At 43.6% G+C, this 24,815-nt stretch overlaps 1 protein-coding gene across 5 annotated transcripts in view; it reads left to right on the forward strand.

The window, feature by feature from the left end:
- GALNS (galactosamine (N-acetyl)-6-sulfatase) overlaps positions 1-24,815 on the forward strand; it is a 613,875-nt gene that overhangs the window by 57,619 nt on the left and 531,441 nt on the right. For all 5 annotated transcript variants that reach the window (XM_069635767.1, XM_069635758.1, XM_069635793.1 and 2 more), the window contains one exon: positions 23,454-23,556. In XM_069635767.1, the coding sequence (XP_069491868.1) occupies positions 23,454-23,556 (103 nt within the window). The remainder of the gene's footprint in view (positions 1-23,453; positions 23,557-24,815) is intronic.

Raw genomic sequence — 24,815 nt, forward strand, 5'->3', positions numbered from 1 at the left:
TCCAGCCTGATGGCTTTGCCACACTCCGCTGCCTTCTGCCCTTTCCCTCTGGGCTCCTTGCCTTGCAACCTGCCTGTTCTAACTTCTGATATCCTATCCTGGCCTGTACCTGGTTATTTCTTTCAACGCTGCTTTCTATGTGTATACATCTTGGTCCACTGTGGTGTCTCCACTTGAATCCGTTTTACAGTGTGACCCTGGGGATGGTCTCCGTTCAGATCAGACAAGGAAAGACTTCTGTTGCCTTCACCTAGTCCGTTGAAGTCGCTCCTGCCTCAGTATATGGTCTTTCAGTTTTACCCTTGCACTGAGTACAACAGTTTCCTCGGCATGCCTAAGTCATGACGTTGCTGTATGACTGTTAAGAGTAACCTGCTGGTACCTATCCCAAGGGCTTTCCTTAATCCCTGGAGACCCCTTATCATATTCCAGTACACCCTTATTTCTGATCTATCCAAGTTCCCCTGTGTACTTGCTTGTCTTTGCCTTTTCTCTGTCTCTTTGTTTACAGCCTGCTCCTGCAGTTCCTGTGAATACCTGTTTCAACTAACAGGTTGATATGTACTTTAATCTGTTATATGCTAACATTGTCTCCGGATCCGCCCTTAATCTACTTGCATACAGTGAGAGACAGCCTCTGCCCTGTACTATCAGCCTAGACTTGTGACAGTATCTTTCCCCTCTTGTTCCACACATTTTCTTCTTCCGTATTTTCCACTTGACTCATTTTAGTTTGGCATCGGTGGACCGTCTGTGTCCTGTCACCTTTGTCCTTTCCGTTGAGCTGTTTTCACAGTCAGTCTCCCAGGTACTTTGATGCTTAGACCAAGAGTCCATTGTCTTTTTTTCCTTTTTCACAAAGTTCAATTTTTTTCTCCTCGAGTGTCTCCCTTTCAATAAATACATTGTTCAAATGAGTCCAAAAGAGGGGACGTTTCAGCATGGGGACACAAGGTTGGGGGAGTCTTTTGTAGCCATAACTCAGACACTCATCTTTGGCCGGGCTTCCACTGGGTTTCTCTACGACCTTTCTCTTTCATCATACGGTTCAATGTTAATTTCCTGAGGCATACAGGTCCCTCGATGTATACCTGTAATATAAAACTGAATGAGTTTCTTTTGTAAAATAAACATGTCTTTTTTTTATTTGACACATTACCTACCAAACCATCTCTTTAAAAACCCCTTTGACTCACATTCCAGCTCTCATAACCTATCTCCTAGAAAAACTGCAAGACATTCCCTCTTATTGAACACCCCTGCCTCCTAGAGAAACTACAAGACATTTTAATTTAAACATTTCTTTTTTATGGATCATTCCTGCCTCCTAAACAAACTCCACCCCCATCTTTCGCTCTGTGTCAGCCGGCTAAAACCTGAGTTTGTTGAAAATAACATAATTTGTCCTACATTTTTCTCTTGAGGGTGACGCATGCAACCCTAAGGAGACAAAAATAACAATTAAAGTAAGACTTCTTCTTTTCTGGTCTTCTAGGCACGTCTGTAGCAGATGACAGACGTCCTTGGGGATCCCCGTTGTCTGTAGAAAGTTAAAATCATGACAAAAGTCATTAAGGCACTTATAAGGGGTCAGATTTTCTTTCCAACTTCAACCCTTTCCTCCTTTTCTGCTATCAAAAAATACTTTCTGGATCATTCTCCCCTACTCGTTGGTGCACATAAACAACTATTTTCCAACCACCCCGCAGAATACTTAGTTTAGGCTCGGTTCTTTGCTCAGCTTAGCTGCATGTGCTTCCTGGTTTGCAGTAAATACTTCCTCAGCTCAGCAGCCATTCTTCCTTTTCTCTTCTTGTCTTTGTTGGACCATGGCCTTTGCTTGTGCTTTGTTTTCCTCCTATGGAGACAAACCGAGGCGTTTCGCTGTGCACCGTCCCTGCCTAACTTAATCCAGTCTACCCCTGTTTTTTCAAGACTATGGCACTAATTCCTACTATGTGCCTCCGTTTTTTATTTTATCGTACATAACAATGTTTGCCTCTTCTAATAATAATTGCATACCCCTATCACATCAACCTTCTTTGGCATTATGAACACAAAAATAATTACCCACCTTCAATTTGACTTCTGTTTTCTGAAAGGCCATGCTGTCATCTATTTCCTCCTCTTTCCACACATGATTGCACCTATCTTGGAGAAAAACAGCTAAATGCATGAAGACATTGTGTCTCTTGCTACCTCTTTTCCTGTTACTTACCTGGATCCTCTTACTTTTAGTGTTGATCAATTGTGTGTCCACATCCTTTTAGTGTGAACTAGCACTTACCTTTTTCTTTTTCTCCCTAATTTAAGGCAATGCAGACATTTCTTGTGCTTCCACGCAAAGGTCCATGACTTTTATCTGTAACATAAATCAAAATCATTACAGGCACTCAAATATTTACATACCTCACTATATTTTTTTGAAATCGCTTTGTTTGCAATTTCCCTTGTTTGGTTGACCCAATTTTTTTGTCAACCATACTCTTATTCTCTGTCTTCATGGTCACTGATGCTTTTTATTGCCCTACGTTCCTTTTTACTGTTGGCCAGGAGACCTCATTAGTGCTATTTATTTTCAAAGTTTTTTGGGTTTTTTGTCCGGTTTATGCTTTTGGGTGTATTCCCTATCCTTTTATTGATTTGTCCAATTGTTCTCTTCCTCAATTTTTCTTTTATTCATTTTTTATTTAAGATAATCATTTTCATCTTTTTCCGATTTTTTTTATTTTTTTTTTATTTTTTCTGATCCTGTGTAACAGAGGCCCAAAGTCTCCCTAACGTTTTTAATCCTTTTTTCTAATCCTCCCTTATTTATGTGGAGCCCTTATTTAATTTTTTTATTTTTTTTTCATGTATACTAAAACATACCTCCTTTTTTTTTTTTTTTTTTTTTTTTTTTTTTTTGATGCTGTAAGAAAAGTGCCACTTTATACTCTATTAAGACGTGCATGGCTGTATTGTCATCCATGACGTTGTTTAACCTAAATCCTTTTATCTGAACCATTACTGTCCTTCATAATTCTTATTTCATTCTGTTTGCTTCTTAATCATTTGCCATGTTTCCCTACTTTATGGCTGCCCCTAATTACCTGGAGGTCATTTGTCTCTTCCTCTTGTTCATAAATGTTCATGCTCTGCCTGAATTTATGAAATATTTTCATAATTTCTCCACCAGGTCATACAGCTGGCTATATTACAATGCTGCGCCACAGTAATAAAATCCTTTAGTTTTTTCCCCAGACAATCTCATTGGCCTTCTGCCGTTTACATGCCTTCAAAATTATGCTTGTGTCTAAATGTCCCAAATACACAAACATGCTTGCTTGCTAACCTAAACACCATCATAAGGCTTTGTCATTCAATCCTTTCTTCAACCATCTGAATCCTATAATAATAGACTCTCAACTGTTATTCCTGAATAAAAAAGGTTTTTCACTATTTTTCAAAGAGTTTTCTCCACGCCAGCCGCTAAGGCCTCAACATTTTTTTTTTTTTAAAATAAAATACTAACCTTGGTGTAACACTGTTCTGGCTGTCACATCACACAAGATGGAGCTCCTGAAAAAGGACTTTTAGGAGCACCCCAAAACCCCCATTCATTACATTATGCTATCCTCAAAACTCCCCAAAAACACATCAGAGAGGACCCAATAACCCCCTTCAACTTCAGAGGGCTTTCCAAGTCAAAATAATAGAGAACATCAATAACATTAGACCATACAACTGCAAAGGCGATGCCTGCCCCTGCCCGCACGTTAGTTTAAAAAACCTGTGTAAAATCACTTGCTTCGCATCTCATGACGTTCACCAATACCTCCTTCAATCCCAACACTATTTCTGCAGCTATAAAACAACCCTTAGGAGTGTTCCTCCACTCACCCTTGTCTATGTCATGCCAGGTTACATGTTACAATCTATTCTGTTGCACTTATCATTGAGTGCCATTGCCTCTGCTTCACTACCATGTTCATTAATGCCATCAGCCCTTTCCTTTCCCCAAAAAACTGCTTTCAGAGTTAAATTGGACTACTACAGTGCCATCCTTGCAGGTATCCTAACAAAAAATCTTCACAGGCTCTAAATAGTGCAGAGTGATGCTGTGTGCAGCTCTCAGTATTCTCAAAAGGATACACATTACTCACGCCAGGCGAACTGCTCACTGGCTACCCGTGAAGGAACAGTTAATTTCAGGATCCTAACCATCACTCATAAATGTATGTCTCACACAGCACGAGTATAATCTAACTGATGCTGTTAATAAAGTCAGTTCAGTCTGACCCAAATAGAAGTTACCATGTCACTCAACTGCAAGGCCCACTTATCAAAAGAGCTAATGCCGGAGGTCTAGGCTTCCCCCCCACATTGTTCCCAAACCATGGGATGCTTTCCCTAGCGAACTTGGAGCAGAAACATTCCTCCTCATTTTTTCGCCCAAACCCCTAAAAACTACCCTGTTTAACTACCCCTATTAGTTCCCCCAGCAGTGTCTGTACGTATTCCCCCCTGCTGCTATACATGCAACTCATCCATTGTAACTACAGTATGTATTTGTTTGTCCTATAACTACAGGCGAAGCTGTGGCATGCAACCACTTATGTTTGCCATTTTCTTTGTAATCTGTAAGCCTCTTCTTTATAACAGCATCATAAGGCCTAAGGGCTTCTGTGTGCTTTATAAATTCTAGAAAATAAAAGGTTTTTTCATGCATTCAAGCCTTTTCCTCTCTTATAGGAATTGCTTATTCCTTGCCAAAACTAAAGAAGGCACTAATACTGAATCACTACAATGCCCCTTCTCTGGGCATTCATGGACAACTCCTCAGTAAAATATACATCACACAGAATAGTGTCTCTAGGCAATACTGAATATTCCCATAAGGAAGTCATTCATAAGCCAGGAAGGAAGTGCACTGGCCATCAGTAAAAAAAAAAAAAAGCATTTTGTTTTTTAACTCATGGCCATCACACAAAAGATGCCTTTTTGTCCATGTCCATTCATACTTATCAGAGTGAATCACTCCTGTTGTCTAACAGACCCTCCTGGTCAGTCCAGTATATATGCCTGCCTTTAAAAGTCCACAACTGGGGGGCCCAGCTCTAGCCATCTGGCTCCTAAAAACTGGATTGCCCTCCCACCAGCACTAGGAAATGAAAGAATCTTACATTCCTTTCCTCAAAATGCTGAAAATATTCATGTTCAACCAAGCCTCTTCGTGATCTCATCATGATGAATAGCTACGCTGGCTACGACAATGCCATCCATGTGCTAATTCTTCTCTCGTTCAATGTATTCCTGTACCTGTACCATTGAATCCTTTGTACCAAAAAATAGTTTTTTTTTCTTTGCCATACTTCTCCTTGCAGTCTACAACCCTAAAGCCACTTAACACATCTGGTCATCCCCTGGGGCTATCCTAGTGTAAAACACATTTATTTTTCTGTCTTGCAAAAAAATATTCCTTATTTTTAGGTTGACACCTTTTATTCCCAGGTGTCTGTGTATCCTGTGTTTGCCTATTGCTGAGCCTACTGCTTGCTACTGTAAGCTCACTTACTTGTCCTCTGCAACAAATTCATTTTGTATGTAATGCACTTTATTTTCATAATAAATGCAACGTATAAAACACAACTCACTTGAGCATTTTCCAGATCACTAAAATAGCTTTCATCTAACAATTACACCAGCTGTACACATAACTGATACACCCATGCATCATGCAATGCTGTCTCTCTTGACTGACTTAACCTATGGTTCTCGAGTTTGTTCAACCTATCAGTGCTTTAAAGTAATACCATTGATATGTAAGGCGCTATATGACTGCCAAATAATATGACATGACATCTTTGCTCTTTTTAATAATGTGTCTTTTTACCACACATTTTGAAATAATGTATCTAGTTCAGCACCCTGCTAAAAAATGACCACCACGAGTCATAATGAAATGTAAATGCAGAATGCAATGACCAAATCCGAGCCCTGTGCTTATCAGCCGTCCCACATGCAGCGATTGCTTAACTTGGCAGTGTTATCTCAAAGAACTGCTACATCGTGCATTCCTGTCTTGATGAATCACTGTATTCACTCTTGTGGGTCATCCTAACCTTACTTCTAGCATTTTTTTCCCGTGTATTAACTTGGTTGCATTCTGCTTAAATATGCATTATCAATTGCGTGTTTTCAAGCAGATTTTCTGACTTCATTTTTGTTATGCTCACCTGATCTCCCCGGGGGCGTCTGGAAGGCTCTGAGATCTGGAACCCTGGATGCGTAGTTGCCCAGTGCTGATTAATGAATCTGCAATTACAGAAGGGAGGATTTGTAATAGCTGTCTCTAATGGGTGTCTCTCCCGCCTCCCTCTGATCAATTCCCTTCCCACTGGGTACTTTTCTCACCTTCGTTATTTGTAGGGTGAGCTATCCGTCCTGCGTTTCTTGTGCAGGGGCGCTTGACATTTGTTGGCAAGCTGCCCGAGTTGCTTCACTGGTAAAGTATGCCTTCCTTGGGCCCAGGCCTGCTGTGACCCCGAATCTGCTGGTAGGCAGGTAGGTTTGTTAATTGTAAGCCTTTGTTCTGTTTATGGTGCAAATTTGTTAATGTCTTTATCTCCTTCTTTTCAGGTGTGAAGGTCTTGATGCTGGCTTGCCGGATGGAGAGGCACGTTTCCAAGTAAGAGAAAGCGCGAAACACAGCACCTTTATTGTCTTTTAAAGCGAACCTGTGTTTTCTTCTTCTCCTCACAGGCCGCTGTGGTGCTGCGAGTGGATGAGAGCGCGATGAAAAACAGGCCCCTAGAAGCCGTTAAGGTAAGTACAGCGCTGTGCAGTTGTTTAATATTGAAAGCGAACCTGAATATGTCTCTTTTCCTTTGCAGATGTTGCTGTGGTGCTCCAGATGGAAGCGCGGCATAGCGCGATGGAATTCAGGTAAGACTGATGGAATTCGATGTTTTGGAAGTGTGCGCGTTGTAATATTGTTTTCCCTTTCTCGTATTGCAGGTCGCGATGTTCGAGCAGCAGCTGTGGTAGCAGTTCGCCAGAAGTCCTTAAGCTAGTACTCACAGGTGAGTGATGTTTCTTCTTCTCTCGGTTTCCTCAGATTGCAGCCCGGTTGAGATGCTGAGTGCTGGATGGTGTTTTCTCAGGGAAGACAGAATAACTTTGTTCTTGTTCTTGCAGGACTACAGGAAGATGCTGAAGACCAGGAGCTGGACACGGTGAGCGTCACGCTGCTGGTTGCAGAATAATGTGAAGCGTGTTCTGCAGTCAGGGTGTGGTTTATATAGCCCAGGTAAAGTAGTACCAGGAAAAGTAGTTCCAGGCCTGCCACACCCAAAACACTAGACCGCATGGCTTGGTTCTTAGAATTAGGCTGTGTGGGTGCTTCCATGTTGGATCTAAAGGCCCATGTACATAAATGGGACCTAGTTTGAACAGCCCTTCCTTCCTACATATGAGCCTGGTGACAAAGGCACCAGGACTGGCTCCAGGACCCCTTTTGCAGTGGTTTTAAGGCCCTCAGGGTTCTAGTGGGAGCCTGCTTGTGGCACAACTTGTGCCCCCTCACAGTGGTCATGACAATTTTTCATGCTAAACAAAATATACTCATGTTTTTGTCATCTCATAAATGCAAGCTAAATTAAAATAAATATATATATATATATATATATATATATATATATATATATACTATCTTTTTAAACCACGGCACGCAAGCCCCAAACAGAACATTCCAACAACAAGAAAAACACTGCTTGTTTCACTTCGGTGAGACATCCTTGTCAACAGCTTTCTGAATTAAAACACAAATAAAACCTAGACTAGCATTTCACCATGCTCTGCTTTTACCTTGAGAATCATTCACTCATTTCTTGTCTAACGACCAATTGTCTTGTGCATCTCACAGGCTCACAATTCATTTCTTAAGTCATAAATTACTATAATTTCAACTGGAATTTTCTACTGCACACATTTAAAAATCCCTCCTGCACAGTGCATTATTTTCCCCAGCGTGCGTAATGCGCGACAACAGCACTTCTATAAATCACTGTAACCCAGTCATTTGAGTGCAGAATTCTATCGTTCCTGACGTGATTCATTCATTATCTTGCATAGTACTAGGACATCACAATTTTAACTGTATAGTTGCTAGTTTACCATTTTTATATTCCCAATATTTTACAGTGCACACAGACAGTTATGCCATAAAACGAGACAAAGCGAACAGTCATAACATATAACAAATTAGACACACACACAGCCGGCTACATTTAAGTGCACTTCCCAGTGTCACCTGCCTCTAAAGGTACACTCCTGCTCCTAATATATGTGCGTTTCTTTAGAAAACGCGAGTTCACCCCTTTCAAGGAATCTTTAAATTCTCTCGGTCTCCTAATCATCCCATTAACTGGGCTCTGGGTGCAAAACTCCTTCCAGCCGTCTTTAAATGCTAGGCAAATGAGCGTTCTCTCTCTCTCTCTCTCTCTCTCTCTCTCTCTCTCTCTCTCTCTCTCTCTCTCTCTCTCTCTCTCTCTCTCTCTCTCTCTCTCTCTCTCTCTCTCTCTCTCTCTCTCTCTCTCTCTCTCTCTCTCTCTCTTCTTGGGTATCCTCCTGGTCTCTCTCAATTGCTTGGGTACCTCGAGCCAATATTTTTTTTCCATATATATATATATATATGGTTTTTTTTTTGTTGAAAATTTGGTTTTTATTCGAATTTTACAATTCTGACATAACTCAAGAAATAATACCAACATTAATGTACATCAAAGTAAGGTCACAACTTTCCCCCGTCCCCACCCCTCCTCCCACACCCCCCCCATCCCATGGTTTATTAGTCGATAACAACAACAGGGTCCAGCACATCATCTGAAGGTGCAATGCAAGCATAGGGTAGCTCCTAAAAGAAAGAAGGTGCTCAAAAGATAAGGTCCAACATATAAAAGTCACATTTCCTGTAACAATCGATCTCTCCCCACTCCAAGGGGAGTGCCCCGATAGTAGTGTTCCCATCAAGAGGACCGTCTGAGATGATTACTTATGCCTCAGGCCGTTTTCCCATACTTGTCAAAAAATGGCAGCCATAGGGCCTCGATGTTATATTTGGATTCATCGATCAGGTGGGTTAAATACTACATATCATAGATTGCCCGTGTTTTCGCTACCCACTCCTCCTCCCCAGGAGGTCGGGGTGATTTCCATTTTTGGGCCCAGCAGCATCTAGCCGCGACTAGCATGACCTGCAACATATGGTTGTGTTTCACTTTAGGGCCCCCCCTCAACCTCAATGCCAAACACCAGCCAGGGGGACAGAGTTCTCACCATTCCGTCTACTTCTCTTATCCATGACAAGACCTCGCTCCGGTAGGTTTGTGCCACTTGGCACTTCCACCACATATGGACATAGTACCCCTTTTCAACGTGGCATTTCCAGCAGTGGGGGTCGTAACCTTTTCTCATTCTGGCTATCCTCTGTGGAGGGTAGTGCCATCTGTGTATCAATTTCAGGGCCTGGTGGCGGTATTGGGGTGCAGTTGTGGAATGGTGTGCCTGCCTACAGATCTTGGTCCATCTTTTTTCCATTATGGGGGTGCATAGGTCCTTTCCCCATTGTACTTGGGAAGATGGGGGGGGATCCCCATGGGGCAAAGAACATCGAAAAGCTATAAAGCAGCGATATCACCCCCTTGGTACCTTTGTGTGTTATGAGGAATTTCTCAAAATCGGTTAGGTCCCGCCTAAGCGTGTCTCCCCATCTGCTCTCGGTAAGGGCACCCTTAAGTTGTAAGTATCGAAAGGGGGAGAGGTTAGGGAGGCCCAGGGCGTCCTTCAGGTCACCAAGAGATATAAACACCCCATCTACCCAAAGCTGTCCGGCCCGACAAAGACCTACCTCATACCATTGCTGGAAGGCTAGTGGTTCGTTGATCCCTTCCCAAAGTGGGGGAGCCCAGATGCAGCTTAAAGGTGAGGGCCACGTTGTGAGCCATCTTAGGTAACCCCCCCTCCTTCCATATGGACCACAGCACCCCCAATACTGGATGTTTCAGAACCCTCCTCGGAATAGATGCCTTGGGGACCCATAGCCACTCGTCCAATGTGACCGGCGAAAAGAGTGCGTTATCCAATGTTACCCATTGTTTCTTTGAGCCAGTCGTCAAATGGTCAACAAGGATGCGCAATTGTGATGCCTTATAATAAGTGTTTAGATCAGGGAAATTAATTCCACCCTCATCTTTGGGTCTTATGAGAGTGTCATAAGCAATCCTGTGGGATTTGCCGGCCCATAGGTAGCAGAGAAGGGCCCACTTGATCTCTAGGAGGAATGAGTTTGGTATCTGGGTTGGCAACATTTGAAACGGGTATAAGAATTTGGGGAGGACTACCATTTTAATGGAGTTAAGGCAAGCCATCCATGGAAGGCTGGATTTCGACCAGTGTCCCAGGTCATGTTTGATCGACCCCCATAGGGGCGGGTAGTTTACCTTGAAAAGATCCTCTAGGTCTGATGGCATTCGGATCCCCAGGTGAGAGAGTCCCTCAGTTTGTTTAGAAAACGGGAGGTTATCGATGTATTGTCTCTCGGTCCCGTTGAGCTGGCCTGCCGGGAAAGCCACTGATTTATCTACGTTGACCTTATAGCCCGCCAGGGATCCATATCGCTCTAGACTATTCAACACCTCTGGGACTGATTGGGATGGTTTAGAGAGGTACAGGAGGACATCATCAGCGAACAGGGTTATTTTGTAGTCGGTTCCCCCTATTTTAACACCTTGGATCCGATTGTTAGTCCTGATTGCTAAAGCCCAAGGTTCCATCACCAGAGCGTATATGAGGGGAAGACAATGGGCATCCCTGTCTTGTGCCTCTCTCTAAGGGAAAGGGCTCTGATTCTCCTCCATTAACCACCACTCTAGCGGAAGGGCGGGAGTAAAGGGCCATCATCCATCCTGCCACCTGGGTCCCATCTCCAAGGAAGACAGAACTCCCTCCATGAAGGCCCAGCTCACCCTGTCAACAGGACAGGAGAAGGGCATCATCAGATTTCAACCCGTTTGAGCTCAGTATGTGCAGGGTTTTACACACTTGTGATTTTTAAATGCTGTTAATTTCTTGGCTTTTTCCAAATCTGGACTGACATTATAATTTTTCCCTGAAAAGTTATAAATATATATCTCTTTCTACCATATTGTTCTCCCTCCCTGCCCTGTCCCTTTTTTCTATTGGCTAGGGCAGCTGCAGTCTGCCCCATCCCTATCTTCTTTTCTATCCCCTTTTCTCCACTCTTATCTTGGGCAGAACAGTATGGCCCACCTTAGTTTCTTAGTCTTGACTGTCCAGGCTCTTTTTGGCTTGAAGAGATGTAATCTGTTCATTCTGTTCATCATCCTATCCCTCCTGGCTGGCTCGCCAAATGTTCTCGAGGTCCTAAGAACCTGATCTTGCCTTCTTGCACCTCTTCTGCTCTGACAGGCTCTCCTGGACATTCTGGAGCTCTTTGAGCCTCTCTGGGACTCTCTGGAGCTCTCTGGGACTCTCTGGCATTTCAGCAAAGGTATTCAGACAGCAGGGAGGCAGGAGACAAGAGTCAGGTTCATCAGGTTTTATTTCACGCCAGACTGACACAAACGGCATCGTTGTCAAGTACACGAACCCCTGCTGAAAACAGCTTCCTTTTATACGTTTCAGAGAAGGAAGAGTCAAACCCCCACCCTTTTCTAAACATGCTCAGGCAAAACTCTCTGCTGACTATACTTGCGTACCAGGCAATTATTTCTTATCTGTTTAAACCTTCAAATTGAAATACATTCTGGCACCCATCCTTGGATTTTCCCGGCCACACTACCCAAATATGGTCACGCAGCTGCATTCCTTGGCAAGAAACTCAGACATAGCCTCATTATATGTCTGGCTTCAGACTGCTCATCTGGTTTCTGCTTGGCACGGTAGCCTTGAATTTTTCAACTCCAGGACTGACTCCTGCTACTACGCTCTGTAGAGCTTCTTCATTTAATGCATTATTTTCACTCATTTAAAGGCATTGTTCGAAATTAAAGGGATTTGTCAGTTTCACAAATGATAGAGTTCTTTTCTGTCTGGGTATATTAAAAACACTTAATCATTTTCCTACTCAATTTTTATAATATGCATTCTGTACCCTGCCTACCTACTGACCCATGATAAGAAGCATTTTCAACTTTATAAGCATAACACCATTTGAAATACTAATGTCTTTTAACCCCATCTATTTTCACACATTTACAATACTAAATCACTCCATACAAATTTCGCTGCCTAGCTTTAAGGGGGAAGGGGCTGCCCCCTACTGCATTCAGTTGCTGGTACCTCATCTTAATTTCGGCACCTCAGTTACATGGAAACAACTACTCTCTGCTTCTCCTACTTACCCTAAAAAGAGCCTCTTCGGAAGTGCTCCTGGGCCATCCAGTGAACTGACAGCTCAAACCTGGGGTGTCGCACAAAAACGTTCCGGCCCCGAGTTCGGACTCGAGACTCTGGGAATCGCTAGCTTGTGGTCCTGGGCCCTCTCCCACCAAAACTCATTGTCCTAGCTCCTCTGGGTCGCAATTTACGAGAGTGTGTCATGCTGCAAGCGTTTGCAGTCCCTGCATCGCCCCGCTGTGGTGACCATCGCTGAAAGTGCCTGCAGTTCTTGCCTACCCTGTCCTGAGCACCAGAATGATCCTTCAAGGGCTGAGAAAAAGCAAACGTCCCATCACGGACGATTGTCCCATCCCACAGCTGCTGAAAGCCAGAGTGTCCTGAAAATGCAGGGCTAACACCAACAGGAAAAGTGGGCTAGACTGCCAAAGTTTGCTCCGGACTGTGTCGAAGGTCGGTGAGTACTTTCCTAACTTACTGGTGGCCCCCCTGGCACATCCATTTATTTTTACGCCCGAGTGTCTTTCAAAAGATACTCCCCAGTTATTTTCGAAACTCCAAAAGTCGTTCTATCTAAAAGGGTAGACCCTCTTCTAGGAATAGGAACTATTCTTCATCGCCTCAAGCCCCTTCCTGAGCAGCTACAGCCCCTTGAAGAGAACCCGCTTTTTTTGTTTACGTACGACCGTGCGTTGTTGACAAACAACTGCCTTAGGCTAATTGCAGTATTGTATAAATGTTAGATAGTGAATGATCGTGTGTGATATTGTTTCTTCATAACTGTGGTTTCATTGTGTTCTGATTATAAAGACCTATAATAAGTGTATTTTTGATAGATCTGTCTAAGAGTAATCTGTGAGTTTTACTGTGTGTGTGTTCATTGGGGGCTTCCGATCACTCTCACCCCTCCTGAGATTTAGTCTTGACCATCTGCCAAGCTTCCATAGATTGATCTCGTCTGTCCAGAAAGTTCCCCTGTTCCACTAAACTAGGATGGCCTCCTAAACTTCTGCCCACCAGGTCAGAGTTAAGAAATCCATCTTAACAAGATGCTGTTTTAAAAGCACGTAGTCTCAATCGGGACTCTCTTCTAGTGACATCCAGTAATCAAGACAGAATGTCACGCTCACCTGATTCCCACGGAGGCGCAGGTCTGGCTTCGAGTGCTGATGCTTCTTCAATGGTGAAGCGCAGGACTCTGATGATGGACAGGAAGGGCCCCTCTACTCTGGCTTTTCTGGCTCGCAGGAATATTCCCCTGTGCGCGAAAAGGGAGTATTACCTACTGACGGAATAATGCTCAAGCCTCCCACTCCCTTCCAACCCTCCTCGATACCCTTCCACGATTCCCCGTAAAGTCTCACCTTAGGGTCTGGAAGGATGAGTTTTCCATCCTGCTTCTGATGCAGGGGCGCGTTGAAACCCAGTTACTTCACTGGATTGAGGTTTGATGGGAGTTCAAAATAAGCTCGACTATTCAGGTGAGGCGCTGTAAGAGTTCTGTTGCAAGTTCAAAAGTTCAAGCTTAATAATAATGTTCATTGTCTTATTGCAGCAAGCGCTAATGCTTATGTCTTTTTCCCCTTAGGGGCCGGGGTTCGGAATGCCGGAGATATGGCGCCGACCCGAAGTGTAAGTTCTGGATGAGCGTTCAGGTAATGTCTTTGCATTCGCTCATTCAATGTCTTTGTCTTTTTTCCCCCATTGGGGCCGGGGTCCAGAATGCCAGGAAGCGGCAGTACCCGAAATGAAATGGGAATGACCCAACAGGTAAGTCTTAGAAGGAAACTGAGCTTTTCCTATTTCCCTTCCTTCTCTCACCTTGTTTTCTTGTCTTTTCTCTCTAGGCTCTGGGAAGTGGGTGCGGATCCGGATGATCGCTGCTGAAGATGGAGGCGCCCAGGAAAGGTGAGTGAAATGCAGCGCTGCAGCGATCGAAGCGAAATGCTTTTAAAATGATGTCTTCCCTTTCAGGATTGTCGGTGTGATGTCCCTGTGATGCAGCTTTAGCAGGTAAGGTCTTCTTTCTCTCCAATTCTCTCTTATCTCCCTTTGCAGGCGACCCAGGATGCTGACAGGCGTGGCTGAAGTCCAGATGCAGGAGCTGACACGGTGAGCGTCCAGCTGCGAGGAGCAGAACAACGCGAAGCGTGAGTTGCTGATCGGGCGTGGTTTAAATAGCTTTGGAAGAAGTTCCAGGCATGTATCCTTCCACCGATCAGGTATGTGTCCTTCCCCGACCCGCTGGCACTTCCCTGGGGGGGAATGATGCCTGCCTCTGGGGTTGCTGGGTCGGACCTGGCTCCTTGAAAGTCTCATACTTGCACATGGCTCGGCTTCTAATCGCATTCGCGACTGTGAGAAACCTGAGGGTGTTCTCCCAAGTATATCCCGGGAACCCCTTATCCAGGTGGCCACAAAAGGACTGGCCCTCTCTTATCCGAACCCTGAAAGCCAACAAGCGGGGAAAGATCACCTTGGTAAGAGAACAAAGCGTTATGCTCAGGAGAATGCCCAAAGGGAGACAGGGTTATGTTAATGAGGAAGGAGGAGAGTGAAATCTCTGAGACCTTTATGGGCTGTGCCACATCTGCCCCCCCCCCTCCCTCCCCTTAAATCTTTCCTACCCAAACCCAATAACCCCTCAGTACAGAACCAATCCACTAGGGTCTCAAACCCCATCGCATTTAGAAACCGTCTTTTCCAAAAGCCCTGTTTTCCGGTTCCCTCTCAGAATACTCCCAATCATTCTTCTTCCCGTCCCTCTGATTATTATATTGTCCCGAACACCCAATCTACTAGGACAGAACACTACTATTCCCACAATCCCCTATGTTCTTTTCTCCATCCCGGTCACTCTTCTCCTCGTCCCTCTGATTATCATTTACTACAATCCCAACCTGCTCAGACAATCCACTACTGTTCCCATAATTCACCTTGTTTATTTCACAATCCCAGCTATTCCCGTTTGCCCCACAAACCCTCCAAAAACCACCCATCCGAAATCTATCCCCTAGGATGAAGCTTATAATTCCACATAGCCCTGGTTCCCCAATCTACTCTGTAGGACAATCTGACACTCCAACCCCTCCCCTTTCCAATTTAAAGACTATTGTTTCCGATACTGTATTGCTCTTCCAGAGTGCACGGAAAATCATAAATCACCAATGCAATTACGGAGCCAATACTTTGAACGCAGTAAGACGCAATAACTTGCAACCACACACTCTTAGAAAATAATGAGCACTTATTCAAAGCTTAGAAGCAACCAGTGATAACCTAGAAATAAATCGCAGAAAAAGCAAAGAATTCAAAAGGAAATACATCACCGTGAGCGTAACTGGATTCCTCATCTCACCAGAAGTGGCTGGAAGACCCCGATAACAGCCAGGCCAAGAGCACAACAGCCCACAGGTATGCCGGACGAAAGCGTCCTCCTCCGGCTGAAGTCTCACCTGACCGCTCAGGGGTTCTGCATATATGCACACTTCAAAAAGGGGTGGCGATTTCTCGAACCTTCTGGCAACGCACTTGCTCATTGATGAAAAGCCGTTGGTTGCCAGCTGGGTCAACCGACAGTACCCTCAAGGAGCAAAGTGCCTCCCTCCTCTAAAAACAAGCACCACGAAAAACAGTCCCATAGCTAATAACAAGACATAACAAAGTTAGCTTTCCCAGCAGAAATGTCCTTGACTGCATACCAGGTTTGGAAACCATGTTTTCTTCAGCACCGTGAATCTAACTCTCAGCAAAATGCGTGCAGCTTTTCACTGCGGCATGAAGTAAATATCCGTCATGGCTCCGAGCGCTCCCAGAATGCACTTCGCACCAGCGCCATGTTTTAGCTCAAGCATAAAAGATACCCACACTTTTCCCCGATGTAGAAAACAACAGACTTGTAATAAAAATGTTTACCTGACATGTCCCGACACAGGGAGCAGGCAAAGTCAGGCAGTTCACTTAAATCACACACCTGATGGCCCTTCCTTTTCTCCACAGGGATAAAAGGTGGAGCAAGGGAGCACAGTATGAGCACCGCACACAGCATGACGAGACAGCTAATCAGGTGTGGCAGTTCAAGAGGAGGAGAAGGGTGGCAGGTATCGAGAGGGTGAGACGTGACCTTGCCCTTTTTGTCCCAAGCCCGCCAAACCTTTGTACAAGAGAGCCTAAGACTGCAAACAATATGAAAAGTCTCTTGTAGCAGATGTCAACGGTACACTGGGAAAGTCTACGCCGATAAGCAGGAGCCAGCGAAGCTCCCGCGACCGTGGCACCGGACTTGACTCAAGAGAAGCCGAAAGCCAATTGGTTCATCACAGCTGGTGAGACGAGGGTAGAGCTCATAAGAGCCGGGCTGTGTTGAGTGAGAATCACAAAGTGGCAAGTCTGAACCAAGTTCAATGCACTCACACCATGAGGGGAGACGAGCTGCAAAGGCAAACTGGCACTTGATCCCCATCTGAGCGAAACTACAAATATCAGAGGGCCGTATGAGAGCCACCAAAGGAGGTCAAAGTGGTCATACAGGAGGTCTAGTGAAATCCCTGTACAATCAAAAGACTTTGATCTGCAAACTGTGTGAAAATAAGGGAAGTGAATCCTGCATTGAGAGAAAGTAAGGGACGTGAATCCTGCAACACTTGAAAGTATAGTGAATGTGAAGTTACAAGAATTAACCTGACCGAGGGATGCTGACAAAAAGGGGGCAAGCCTACAGTCCCACGGAACAGTGTGTTGACAAACGTGAACTCGACCGAGGGATGTCCACTATGAACTGTTTAAAAAGACATTAACATTTCAGAACGGTCCGATGCCTGAGCGAGGTAGTTCCAGGGGTGAGGCTATCACCCAAGAAAGGAGACTGAAAGCGAAAAGGGACATATGTGACAGAACTTTGTGTATGTTAATTGTTTTTGTGAGCCCATCAGGCCCTCAGTAGCAGGAGACTCAGCTACCCAAGGCCTTGATATCGATAAGGACTGTTGAAGGGTCAGCACCCGGAAAAGGGGGAGCCAGGGGTGAAACCATCACCCAATGTGAACTGTGGAAACTGAACTTTTTGGTTATTTGAAAACGTCAGGCCCTGGAAGACAAGAGACTTTCCATAGAAACGAGACTTTGCCATTGAGGCTCCTGATAGACTGGAACAGAACTGTTGACTCTAGCTAAGAAAGCTAGAGTGTGTGATGTGCTCCAAAATCCCACCGTTCCAGGTGACCAAAACATGGGGAAGGGAGGCCCAAGCTATTGCATCCTGACATATTGTTTAAGAAAACTTCTTTCTTTTCTTTGAAAACTATCCCGTACCTTTTTTGTATTAGTTGTAAGGTCTGGCCATAGATTTCTTAGTTTAGGCCTTTTTATTTGCCACAATGCCACTAGGGCTGCCTTATTTTTTATTTGATGGTTGATGCATGCTCCCTTCTTATGTTTAGGTTTAGATTAGCCAACCTGCATACGGAATTAATTGTTCAATAAACACCATTGAACTGTGATCACTTGTGTCTGTCTTACTTGTTTCCACCATGTGTTCCTTACACAACATTGTTTCTAAATATTGGCATGTGATTAGGGCTGATAAGGATCTTAGTGGAGTACTACCAGCCCGCCACAGCCTCACCTCCCGCAAAGCAAAGTCAGTGAAAGACCGATTTGTCTCCAGCTTTCTAGCTCCTGTCAAGTCACAAACCTGGTTAGCTCAGCACACATTTGGGTTCGCCAAACGCACTAGATGCAAGGTGTGTGAGCATGCTACGACCATGTCCTCTTTTAAACATCCAGTTACTGGGACTACATTCTATATTTGTATTTATTAAGTTTATATAGCACTTTAATCCAAAGCGCTTTACAATATAACAGGATACAAGAATAATGAAAGATGCATATTTACAATCGTGAAACAAACCAGTGAAACAATATGTAGAATAATTTACCTAGGTGGAAGAAGGTGAGGGAAGGGGTGAGAAGTAAGGGAAATGAGGAGGTAGTCAGGTGAAAGATGAAGTTTCAAGGGGAATAGGAGGAGGGATAAGGGAAAGGGCAGGGTAGGGAGGTGGGTAGGGGGAATAAGGAAGCAAGAGACGAGTGAGGTAGGTCGGGGGGAATGGAGAGGAAGAGATTACAAGGAGGTGCGGAAGGAGGAGTAGGTGGGAATGCAGCAGATAGAGAGAGGGTAAAGAGTTCCAGTGAAGGGGGGGCCAAGAGCGGAAAGGAACGGAAACACAACGAGGCGCATGGGGATGGGGGAACAATGAGTAAGAAAAGATCAGCAGAGCGGAGACACCGGGAGGTAGTGTAGAATGAGAGGAGAGAAGAAAGATAGGGGGGGTGGGCAAGGTAATGGAGAGATTTGAAAACAAGACAGAAGAGTTGGAATTTAGTTTGGGATTGAAAGGGAAGCCAGCCAAGGTAAGAGAGCGAGGAGGAAATGGAGTCGTGAGGAGCAAGGAGGCAAAGTGTAGGGATAGAGGAGTGGTAGAGGGATTCATGGTAACTTCAATTGAAACAGTGATTTTTGTAGTGCATGTCCTTTGTTGTCCCTGTTCAAAGTGGTATGTGGGGAGCCCCATGTGCAAGTTGAAGCTCAGGATTTTACAACATATCCGGGCGATTAAGAATAGAGATTTCTCATATCCCATTGGGAAACAACATTTTGATGACCACAATGGACAAATGAATGGGCTCTCCTTTTTTGGAGTTGCTCAGGTCAGGAAACATCCTTGAGGAGCAAACAAGACTTTGAGATTGAGACGGCTGGAGACAAGATACATCATTGACTTTCAGACCAAATATCCTCAAGGACATAATGTGGATGAGTTGTATACTTATGTTGACGTCTGATTATGTTTGTGTTTCGGCAGTCTCTTTCTGTCTTTTACAGTTTTTCTCAGCTTTCTTCATTGGCTTTGATCACCATTTTTCTGTTTATTTTTATCAGGGAAGAGTGACTAATTATGTGATTATTTTTACTGATTAGGTTTTGCTCTGTTTCTTGTTTTTTCTTTGTCTACAAAACTGGGGGGTTTAATTGGGGATATATACTTCTGGTGATTTTCAGTTTTCCACTTATCTTTTTTAATATTCATTTTCTCAATTTGGAAGTAGATGTTATTGTATTTTTTCGGCCTATATGTACTCGTATTGGGGTTGCTTTGGTCTTGTTTTTATTTATGGTTATCAATATTTTGACATGTGTTCGGGTCTATGATGTAATGGATGTATACGTGCCACACGATTGGTCAATATTGGTGTGAGATAACCCAATTGACAATTGCACCATGCACTTTGCAACATTATCCCATGTTAAAATTTCATGTTTACATTTGCCATTTGCACTTGCTTTTTATATCTTTACCAATTTCTTTTGGCTCCATCACATTTTTAAATTGTCATTGATTTCATGTGCGTCTGTATTTATTGAGCAGCATGTAGACACTGCTACTTGAAGTATGCACCATGCATTTTACATATGCAATTGGAATTTATATCTCATGATTAGAAATGGGATCGATACTTGGAACTGAATCATTGAATATAGTTCCTGACGTTGGTTTGCACTTAGAATGTTGGCCTGATTTACCTGCGCCTCAGGCATATTTAATTCCTGTGCCGATCGCATAATTATAGGCAATTTGCCTTTAATGCAGTACAGGCAGGTTATTTTTGCATTATTCACTTTATAGCCAGATTTATTGTGTACAATTGCTGTTTGCTCTGAGCATTTATCCTTTATCTGAGCCCTGGTGCACTTCAATGGATATTGGCAGCTAATGCTGGCACTGTGCACTTTAAAAGGTGGCCTGATGTTTTACAGTTGGTATTGGCTCTGAACATGTGTCCCTGATGCCAGTGTGTGGTTCGTTTGCTGCATTTGGTATTGGCCATTTAATTTTCATTCTCACCCACATCATTTGGGTCGTACTGGTCACCATGCCTTTTTTTATCTTCATGGCGATTCGGCCATTATTAGATGCAGTTTTATGTATGCAATTAAATTATGCAGTGCCGCATAGGCGGTTCTAGCAATTCTAGATTGAGGGTAACAACGGCACATAATGGTCAGGGAACAGATTCCTCGCATCAATGACATGCAGGAATAAATGAAGTTGGTGGGAGTATTGGTTGTGACCATTTGCAGATATGTGGATGATTACTTAGTCATTAGGATGTAATGAATTATGGAAATCATAATGGTCACACTTTCTTTTACAGCTTTGCACACTAATAGCATGAATGCATTATTTGTTAGATGATGGCTTAATGTACATGGCGAACACTACACTCCAAAATGGCCTCTCTGTTCACTTAGTAATATATGTGAAATGCGCAACACCATGGGGTAGGTGACTGCTCTTTTTAAATGCACTAATTGCATTCTATTGTGTGTAATCAAGTGTTGTTTTCTCATGTGTAAACGCTGTCCAAATCTAAACATAGTATACAAGTAACAAGTAGTAGCACCAAGGTGCTCTAAACAAGTCGGATCCCTTTTAAATATCTGAAACCCTCAAATCATCAAATCACAACAATCTGACAAAGCCTGTCAGGGCGCAACGCCTAGTTGTTTCTTTTCTCTGTCCATCATGTGCTGAATAAAGGACGCTTAACGGAGACCTCCTCTATTTCGATGAGCATTTTTTGTTATTTATGGCGGAGTGCTGCCATGTGCACTTCTGTGACTTTTTCTATTTTTCTAATATATATATTCAATAAAAAATGTTTTGTTAAAGGGACATTATGGTTAAGTTGCATTACTAAAAACCTATGAAATTCACTAAAAAAACTTTTTTAACGGGACGTTATGGTTCCAAGTAAAACTGAAAAACTCTTGAAATCCGCCAGTTATGGTAAGCTAAGCAACCATAACTCGCGCTACCACTGTGCACTGCTAAGAGACTAACACCTAGGACATCAAAGATGACATCACACCCCATTGTGGGTCCCCACATTCATCTTTTTACGTAGCCAATCCTTGGCCCTGTCCATTCTGACAGCTGACTTGTTTCTAGATTATACACCCTGGATTTGCAGAGGGTGCCTAATGAAAATGCGTGGTCCTATGTTCCCTCTTTCCAGATTAGGATTCCATCTGAACCCCACTGCCTACCATCACACACAACCCTATTTATGTAATCATATTCCCTCTACCTCATTCTAATCATTATTTCCCAATTTTAGCTCTGTGGGTTCTTATCCCATTTCTTTTTCTCTTTTTTTTATGTCCTGTTTTCCTTTTTTTGTTTCTCTGCAGACTATTTAGTTACCCTGGGCAAGGGCAAAGTACTAACACTGTATGCTTGCTACACAGGTGACTGGCACAGTATAACATCTTTTTAGCATAACCTCTCCCAGACCCACTTTTGATTTTATTTTTCCCTTACGGTCTACAATTTTGTTTTTTTCTCTTTTATTTGATTGGTCTTTGATCTAATTAGATAATGTTGTTTTAGTAAACTAATTGCTTGTGCTTTTGCGATTACCTTCTTATCATCCTTACTAAAATATCAGGCTGGGGCCCATAAAGCATTCCTAGTAGGGCTCATCTTTTTATAAAGCCATGCTGGGTCCTTTGGGATCTTTATACCAGTGTTGTTTGCGACTTAAGATTTCTAGCTAATAAAGGCTTAAAATCCACCACCCTCTTTTTGTAGTATATTATGAAAGAGCAATGGTATCTCAGCAGGAGGGATACTGAGACCCATGATGGCCGATAGTGCGCCACATTTGTTTACCTTTAGCAGATCATCAAATGTCTTTATTTTCTTATCCATCCAGACAATGCTCTGCAAGTTGAAATTAATACCCTATTCCCCCTACTTCAGGGTTTGTTTTTTTTTCATCCAAACATGGGAAGCTTTTAGTATATCCCCAAGTTGTGTGCTCATTCCCCTCACTTTCGCAGATGTAGTACCCCAATCCACAGTGAAAAGGACCAAAAATAACAAAGTAATTTCCTGGGCAGAGGGTAAATTGTGCAGCCCTTGTCTCTAAAGGGCACTCATGAAGGTGCCTCATTTCCCATCACCTGCAAAGGCGAAATTCTTTTTCCACTCCGGAATTAGGTTAATCCTAGAAAATTCATGATCTGGTCTGTCCCAAGCAGCATCAGTCCATTCCTCCTCCTCCTCTGTGTTTTTCAAGGCTTTATTAAGCCAATGGATTATATTATTTCTCTGATTTCTAATATTCGCAAAGGGGAACACTGCTGCCAAAGTTCTCAGAGTTCTTAATTTAATGATAACAGCTGTAACTCCATAGAAAGAAACATATGCTTTAGCTTTTCACCTTACTTGGGGTACAAGAGGAAGTTGTTTTGCTTTTGACATCAGACGGGCCCATGCATGCACAAATAAAAGCCATAGATGGGATCATAACTGCTGGGAGATACTGAGGTCCTGCTTGTAGCCTAGAGGAGCTACTTTTCACTTCCCAGGCCAACTGATGCCATACAAACATTACCTAACATTAACTATGTGTGGCGGAACACGTATAAAGGAGCATTAGGGCACATCTTGAAGACATGTTAAGGCCAAAAATCGGTCATATATAATGGATAAAGGTTATGGTTTGCATCCCACAAGGAAGTTGGATATGCTTCATGCCATGCTCTAGCTCCTATTTCCCCAGAGGAAGCTCTTGCTTCTTGGCTGATGCCTGGTGTCCGGAGGGCTGCTCTTTGCTCCTCTTTAGCTAGTCTTATTTTGACTCGGCCCAGAAGGCTTTTTCCTACCATCCACAAAGAGAGGAACTTCATTTTGAAATCCACCCCTTTGCTGACCTAGAAATGCTAGAAATCTTATGGTTTGTTTCACTTGGTGGACCTAGGCAGCGAATGCCAGTACGCCAGCTGATGAAGATGGTTAAATGCACACATTTGTGGGCATGGGACAGATTAATATAATAAATTGGACAGGAAATCACAAAGTGGGCAGGTGATTACATTTTGTGTTTCAGGAAAGGGGTGAAGATGTACCAGCCTATGCAGGGTTTTGGGATAGTTGAGTCTTCATAAAAAATCATTTTCTTATTCTGTTCTTTGTTTTTATGCACAGGTTACACTCCCCAGGAGATAATGGGGGGCATCCCCGATTCTGAGGTCCTTCTACCAGAGCTTCTGAAGAAAGCAAAATACGTTAATAAGATAGTCGGCAAATGGTAATCATGACATGTTGTTAAGGAATAATATTAAGGTCTCCCCTAACATGTTTAAATGACCGTGAGGGTGCCATACTCTTTGATGTTACTGAATCTGAAGCTAACATTTCAAAACTCACAGTAAATATAGTTTAGCTTTCTTTTCATGATCCTAAAGTACCACACAAGCTGTTGCTCGCTCTTGCTGGCTCTCAATTCCTTTACACTCTCTTGCTTACTCATTATTCTCACTCTTGTGTCTTCATGATCTATTCTATAAAGTCTCATCAGTCCGACCAGGAAATGAAAAACTCTGGGGCCGCAAAAGCAACCCGCTCTGTGATGCTTATCCTGAAGGCACTATAGAGGGTCTCTCCCACATTCCCAGCATTGTCACTAGAGCCGCTCGTGTACTCCCAGACACCATTAATGAAAGTGATTCAGATACTGAAGGTATCGCCTCAGTCTCGATCCGCAAGTCCAAGTCTAGATCCTAAGAAAGAGCTTTGGGGAAAGGGAATGGACGTGAGAGTGTCAGATGCAATTGCAGGTGATTTAAGAAAAAACCGGGCAGCAGTATGGGGTGAGCAAATAATCCTTACACTAGTTTAGGGGAACCATGTTAGCATCAGCCTCCATGACTGGGCTGATTGATTCCAAGAAGAAGCCCCCACCCCCTTATAAGGACTTAGTTCACAGAGTAACAGACCAACACCAAGTCATATGGAGAGCATTTGTCACACATGGGGTCAGGGGAGACAAGTACAACCGCCATACAATCCCAAGCCAAGGCCAACAACCAAGCACAGATGGCAGCAGTAAAACCATCATGATCCCAAATGTCAGTGAAACCTGGATATACAACGACCAGGAACCGACCCAGGATGAGAGATCTTTGAGACGAGTGAGCAGTGCAGGAATATCTGGAGACAGAAGCGTACAATGAGGAGGTTGAAGAAGAACAAAAGAGGAAGGAGAAGGTTAACAGAAGAACTTTGGTGACCGAGCATGATGGTGGAAGTGGACAAAGCCCAGAATACCATCCCATCAGTGGCCAAGCAAAGTGTCGCAAGCTGGAAAAGATGTGGAGAGTTAATCTTCGACATCTTGGGGTACAGCCAGGTTAAAAGGGCTAGAGAAGGGCCTTGATGACCTGGGCCCAGAGACTGGTAGGGCCAAAACCTTAAATAGCTCATTTGAAGCAGAGGCCTATTGTAGCTAGAAGCCATAGTCCGGGGTCTATTGGGACTGGCAAACCCACCAACCAAAGTAACACATAC

Source organism: Ambystoma mexicanum, chromosome 1q (assembly GCF_040938575.1).
Source record: "Ambystoma mexicanum isolate Mex_15411 chromosome 1q, UKY_AmexF1_1, whole genome shotgun sequence".
In the NCBI taxonomy this organism is placed as follows: domain Eukaryota; kingdom Metazoa; phylum Chordata; class Amphibia; order Caudata; family Ambystomatidae; genus Ambystoma; species Ambystoma mexicanum.